At 59.2% G+C, this 5,867-nt stretch overlaps 1 protein-coding gene across 1 annotated transcript in view; it reads left to right on the plus strand.

Moving 5' to 3' along the window:
- Positions 1 to 5,867, plus strand: part of SEMA6B (sema domain, transmembrane domain (TM), and cytoplasmic domain, (semaphorin) 6B) — a 15,226-nt gene that overhangs the window by 7,099 nt on the left and 2,260 nt on the right. The window contains exons 10-17 of the mRNA XM_008592512.1: positions 1,227 to 1,444; positions 2,490 to 2,621; positions 2,840 to 2,989; positions 3,507 to 3,689; positions 3,776 to 3,925; positions 4,711 to 4,788; positions 4,916 to 4,974; positions 5,658 to 5,849. Of these exons, the coding sequence (XP_008590734.1) occupies positions 1,227 to 1,444; positions 2,490 to 2,621; positions 2,840 to 2,989; positions 3,507 to 3,689; positions 3,776 to 3,925; positions 4,711 to 4,788; positions 4,916 to 4,974; positions 5,658 to 5,849 (1,162 nt within the window). The remainder of the gene's footprint in view (positions 1 to 1,226; positions 1,445 to 2,489; positions 2,622 to 2,839; positions 2,990 to 3,506; positions 3,690 to 3,775; positions 3,926 to 4,710; positions 4,789 to 4,915; positions 4,975 to 5,657; positions 5,850 to 5,867) is intronic.

Raw genomic sequence — 5,867 nt, forward strand, 5'->3', positions numbered from 1 at the left:
ACCCTCCTCATCCACCCACACCCTCCTCATCCACCCACCCGTCCATCCCCTCTTCCTCCATACAGCCATTCATTCATGTATTTACCCATCCATCCCCCTCCTCATCCGACCCCCCATCCACCCATCCACCCATTTATCTGACCACCCAACCATCCATCCCTACATTCCTATACCCATCCACCCATCCATCCATCCATCCACCCATCCATCCATCCTTCTTTAAATCCATCCACCCACCCATTCATCCACCCATCCCCCATTCCCCCATTCATCCACCGACCCACCCACCCACCGACCCGCCCATCTACCCACCCACCTACCCACTCATTCATCCACTTATCCATTCATCCATTTATTCATCCACTAAGCCATCCACCCAGCCGCCCATCCACCATCTATCCAGAAGGTGAGACGTATGATTCTGACTGTCATGGCTACTGTTCTCACCCACCTGCACATCCATGCACCCACCCCTTCATTAGTTCACTTATCCAACCGTTTACTTATTCATTCATTCATTCATTCATTCGTTCATTCGTTCATTCGTTCATTTATTGGCGGCTGGCTGGTATAGGGATCTGAACCCATGACCTCCGGGTTATAAGACTGCTCTGTAACTAACTGAGCTAACCAGCCAGCCCAACCATTCATTTATTCACCTACTAAGCCATCCACCCAGCCGCCCATCCACCTGTCTGCTAGTCCTTTGTCTCCTTCTTCATTATCTCCTTCCTTAGCCGTCACTCTCCTGCAGATTCATTCATTTATCCGTCCGTCCATCCATCCACTCATCCCTTAATTGACTTGTCCATCCATCCATCCCATCCATCTGTCCAACCCCTCAGTCTGTTCAGGCAGCCAGGCCGCAGTGAAGCGCACAGACCACCGTTGCTACTACTACGGTGACCCTAGGCCAGTCACGTCTCTTTCTTGTGCCTCAGTTTCCCCATATGTGCAATGGGGACATCAGTGGGCCCTCCTTTGTTGAGCTTTGGGAGGAAGGTAAGACGTGAGAATGAAGCGCGACCCATGGGTAGGAGTGATTATGATTCTGATTGTCGTGGCTGCTATTCTCCCCCCCCCCACTTCCTCTGGGGAAGCTGGTGCCCAGAGAGGGACGGTGACTGGCTCAGGTCCCACAGCCTGGGTGACGGGCAGCACAGCCTGGGGGTAAGCCTTCCCAGAATGCGGAGCTCAGGCCCCCGTCTGTCCGCTGTCACCGTCAGGTGGTGGTGTCGCGCGTGGCCCGCGTGTGCAAGAACGACGTGGGTGGCTCCCCGCGCGTGCTGGAGAAGCAGTGGACGTCCTTCCTGAAGGCGCGGCTCAACTGCTCTGTGCCCGGGGACTCCCACTTCTACTTTAACGTGCTGCAGGCTGTCACTGGCGTGGTCAGCCTGGAGGGCCGGCCTGTGGTCCTTGCCGTCTTCTCCACCCCCAGCAACAGGTCAGTGGGCACCAACAGAAGCAAACAGGGGCTCTGAGGGGCATGGGCAGAGGTTCCATGTTCACCCATCAGATATTCTCCAGGCAAGATTAGACTCACGAGAGGCTTCAGCCCCCGGCTGGGGTGAGACCAAACAGACACCGGCCCTCCAAAGCCCTTTGGTCAGAACTGGGCAGGTGGGGGGACATCCTCATCCTCTGCCTTTGGGAGAAGAGGGCAAGGAGGGCTTCCTGGAGGAAGGGACATTGGAGCTAGGCTCTGGGTATGAGATGTGGGAGGAGGGAAGAGCATTCGAAGTTGGAGGAACAGCATATGCGAAGGTCCTGAGGCTGCAACAAGCTTGGTGTGTTTTAAGTAATAGTGAGGACACTCATGGGACTGGAGTGGAGGGGGCGGGGAGAGTGACGGATGCGAGGGCAGTGAGGGGATGGGACAGATCAGGCAAGGCTTCGTGGGCTGCGGGCAGGAGCTGGACTTCTTAACCTGAGAGCACTAGGGAGCCATGAGAGAGTGAGGGGAGGAGAGGAACAAGATCCGAGTTACATTTTTAGAAAGTCCCCTGGGGTCCGGCCCCGTGGTGCACTCGGGAGAGTGCAGCACTGGGAGCGTAGCGGCGCTCCCACCGCGGGTTCGGATCCTATATAGGAATGGCCGGGGCACTCAATGGCTGAGCGCAGTGCGGGCGACACCACACCAAGGGTTGCAATCCCCTTAACCGGTCATGAAAAAGACAAAAAAAAAAAAAAAAGTCCCTTGGGAAATGGGTTGAGATGGGGTAAAAGTGGCAGCTTGGAGACTGGACATCCAGACAAGGAACGAGGGGGACATGGACATGCGGGTGGCCTTGGAGGAGCTGAACTATGATCCAGGTGGAGAACTATACAGGAGGTGGCGCGACTGGATTTGGCAGCCGGGAGAGGGAGTCATCGCTGGCTCTGGAGACTGAGTGTCCAATGGCTCCCAAGGACAAGGACTCCTCCACACGCTTGCCTGAGGTGGCGCCCACCATCAGGCTCACCAGACTCTTTCATCTAAACACCCCCAGCATCCCTGGCTCAGCCGTCTGTGCCTTTGACATGACACAAGTGGCTGCCGTGTTTGAAGGCCGCTTCCGTGAGCAGAAGTCCTCTGATTCCATCTGGACGCCGGTGCCAGAGGATCAGGTGCCGCGGCCCCGGTGAGAGCCCCCTGCACCCTGGAACAGGTGCCCACATAGAGTCCTGGGGGCTGGGACTTCCAGATGGTTATTTAGCTGTTGCTGACTTTAGCTGTACCCATTACTCAGATGGGAGAAACTGAGGCTTTTGGGGTACAGAAGCAGGTTCCCTGCCTGGTGATTGGGGCCCCTTTGTGGGGACCCCCAAGTCCTCTCTGACCCCTGCTCATCCCCTGCAGGCCCGGGTGCTGTGCGTCTCCCGGCATGCAGTATAATGCCTCCAGCGCCTTGCCCGATGAGATCCTCAGCTTCATTAAGACCCACCCCCTGATGGACGAGGCGGTGCCCTCGCTGGGCCACGTGCCCTGGATCGTGCGGACCCTGATGCGGTCAGTCATGGGGGGGTAGGGGGTGGGGACGAGAGCCCAGGCAGGGTGGCAGGGAGGGAGGACTGGGCAGATTGGGAATGGGAGGGGAGGTGGGGCACAGTCCGGGCTGGAGGCACACGCTCATTACAGGGGGGCCTGTGGCTTCTGGAGCTACCCTGAGAGCTGGAGACCAAGAGAGAGACAGGTAGGGGGGAAGAGTCCGAGAGATAGACAGACGCACGCACATCAAGAGAGAGGGAGAGAGAGACACATACAAAGTGTCAGAAGGACACCAACACAAAGAGACACCCAAAGAGATGAAGAAAGAGGGATAGGCCCCAGTGAGGGTTTGGTTTGGGGGCCAGGTCCTCTCCTGTGTTTCTGGCGTGTGCCCACGTGCTTTGCATGTTTGATGGCATGTCAGTGTCCGTGTGTATCCAGGTAGCCACACCCACGCCCATGTTGGTGGTGCACTGTGGCCAGGGGATCCCTAAGGACCTAGGGGTCTGCCTGACCCCCACCTCACCCTGGCCTCTAGGTATCAGTTGACCCGAGTGGCTGTGGATGTGGGCGCTGGCCCCTGGGGCAACCAGACAGTCGTCTTCCTGGGTTCCGAGGCGGGCACCGTGCTCAAGTTCCTCGTCCAGCCCAATGCCAGCATCTCGGGGACTGCCAGTCCCAGTGTCTTCCTGGAGGAGTTTGAGACCTACCGCCCAGACAGGTGAGTTCGGGCAAAGGCGGGGAGGTGGGACCAGCAGGCTAAGAGGTGGGCGGGTGCCCTGAGCCCCACCACCTGCTAACCTCCAGGTGTGGACGCCCCGGTGGAGGTGGTGAGACGGGGCAGCGGCTGCTGAGCCTGGAGCTGGATGCGGCCTCGGGTGGCCTGCTGGCGGCCTTCCCCCGCTGCGTGGTCCGTGTGCCCGTGGCCCGCTGCCAGCAGTACTCGGGGTGTATGAAGTAAGTGGGTGCCCCCTGGCTGGGAAGCAAACGAGATGAGCACAGGGAGGACGGGAGAGCTGGGTTCAAGTCAGAGGCCCTGAGGGAACAGCACGTGCAAAGGCCCTGGGGCAGGACCGAGCCTGGCGTGTTGGAGTATCAACCAGGAGGCCCATGTGGCTGGAGCAGAGTGAGAAGGGGGATTGAGGGAGGAGGGGACGACAGGGAGGGAATGGAGCAGGTCATGCAGGGCCTGTGGGCTGCAGGGAGGACTTGGCTTTTATCCTGAGGAAGGTGGGAGCCATGGAGGACTGTGGGCAGAGGAGGGACAGGACCTGGCTCGGGTGCTCACGGGCGCCCTCTGGTGGCTGAACTAGGAAGGACAGACTGGGGGGTGGGGGCGGGAGCTGGAGGACTGGGGTGGAGGCATCTCCCTGTCTCTAAAACGAATAGGAGGAAAGGTCAGATGGGTGTGGAGTGCTGGCCTGACCCGGGGCTCGGTGCGAGCCCTCAGCGTGGAGAACCCCCGTACCCCCTTCTTCCACCGTCATTGCAACAATGACCCCAAAGCAAAGAGTCAAGGGCACAGACTCTGCTGCAGGCCTGCCTGGGCTCCAATCCCAGCTCTGCCACTTGGGCAAAGTGAACTTTCCTGAGCCTCAGTGTTCTTATCTGTAAAACGGGGAGTGAACAGTCCCCACCTCGAAGATTTGTCATGAGGACTCTGGCAGTTGCTCTCAGGGGAAGGTACCTGGGACACTGTCAGGGCTGCTGATTGACCCCACGGGGTCCCATGTCTGCTCTAGGAAGTGTATTGGCAGCCAGGACCCCTACTGCGGGTGGGCCCCGGACGGCTCCTGCATCTTCCTCAGCCCTGGCACCAGGTACTGGGGGAGAGGACAGTGTGGGAGGGCTTGTGTCTGATCCACCTGGTGACCCAGCTCCTTCCCCTAATCCCTCCTCCATTGGGAAGGGGGGTTTCTGCTGACCGTACCTCCCTCCCCCCATCAGAGTCAGCTTTGAGCAGGACGTGTCCGGGGCCAGCACCTCAGGCCTAGGGGACTGCACAGGTAAGTAGGGGGAGGGGAGGCAAACTGGAACACTCCGACCCTATCTCCCACCACCAAAGGGCAGAGGGAAGAGGCCTGGGGACCTGAATCCTGGTCCTCAAGGGTCCTCATGCCCTTTGCCACCCGTGCCCAGGTGGGTGGGGGGAGTGGCCTCCATCGGGGCTCTGGGAAGGAATGGGGTCACATTTCTGGGTAAGGAGGCAGATGAACAGGCAGACCCCAGGAGACAGATGCCAAGAGTCAGACAGATTCTAAACGGACAGAGAGACACTGTGAGGCAGACAGATGGACAAACTTTAAGAGGACAGACCCCAAAGGAACAGAGAGATGCTGAGAGATGGACAGACCAGCTTTGAAAGGGACAGACACATTACAAGGTGGACAGAGAGACAGACAAACGAAGAGAGGACAGGCAGATGCTGGGGACAGATACCAAGAGACAGACCGGCTTTGAAACGGACAGTGGGGCTGGCTGGTGAGCTCAGTGAGAGCGGGATGCTGATAACACCAGGGTCCGGGGTTCACATCCCTGTACCGGCCAGTCACCAAAAAAAACAAAACAAAAAGAAATGAGCAGAGACACACTACCAGACAGACAGACAAGAGGCCACACAAGCCCGAGGCGGCAGGAGGGGTGGACAGGGTGCCCCCGCCAGCTCCTCTCACCGGGTCCTCCCGGCCAGGGCTCCTGCGGGCCAGCCTCTCCGAGGAGCGTGCGGGGCTGGTGTCAGTGAACTTGCTGGTGACATCGTCGGTGGCGGCCTTCGTGGTGGGCGCCGTGGTGTCCGGCTTCAGCGTGGGCTGGTTCGTGGGCCTCCGGGAGCGGCGTGAGCTGGCCCGCCGCAAGGACAAGGAGGCCATCCTGGCCCACGGGGGTGCATAACTTCGACCAA

Source organism: Galeopterus variegatus, unplaced genomic scaffold, assembly GCF_000696425.1.
Source record: "Galeopterus variegatus unplaced genomic scaffold, G_variegatus-3.0.2 Scaffold7981, whole genome shotgun sequence".
Lineage (NCBI taxonomy): Eukaryota > Metazoa > Chordata > Mammalia > Dermoptera > Cynocephalidae > Galeopterus > Galeopterus variegatus.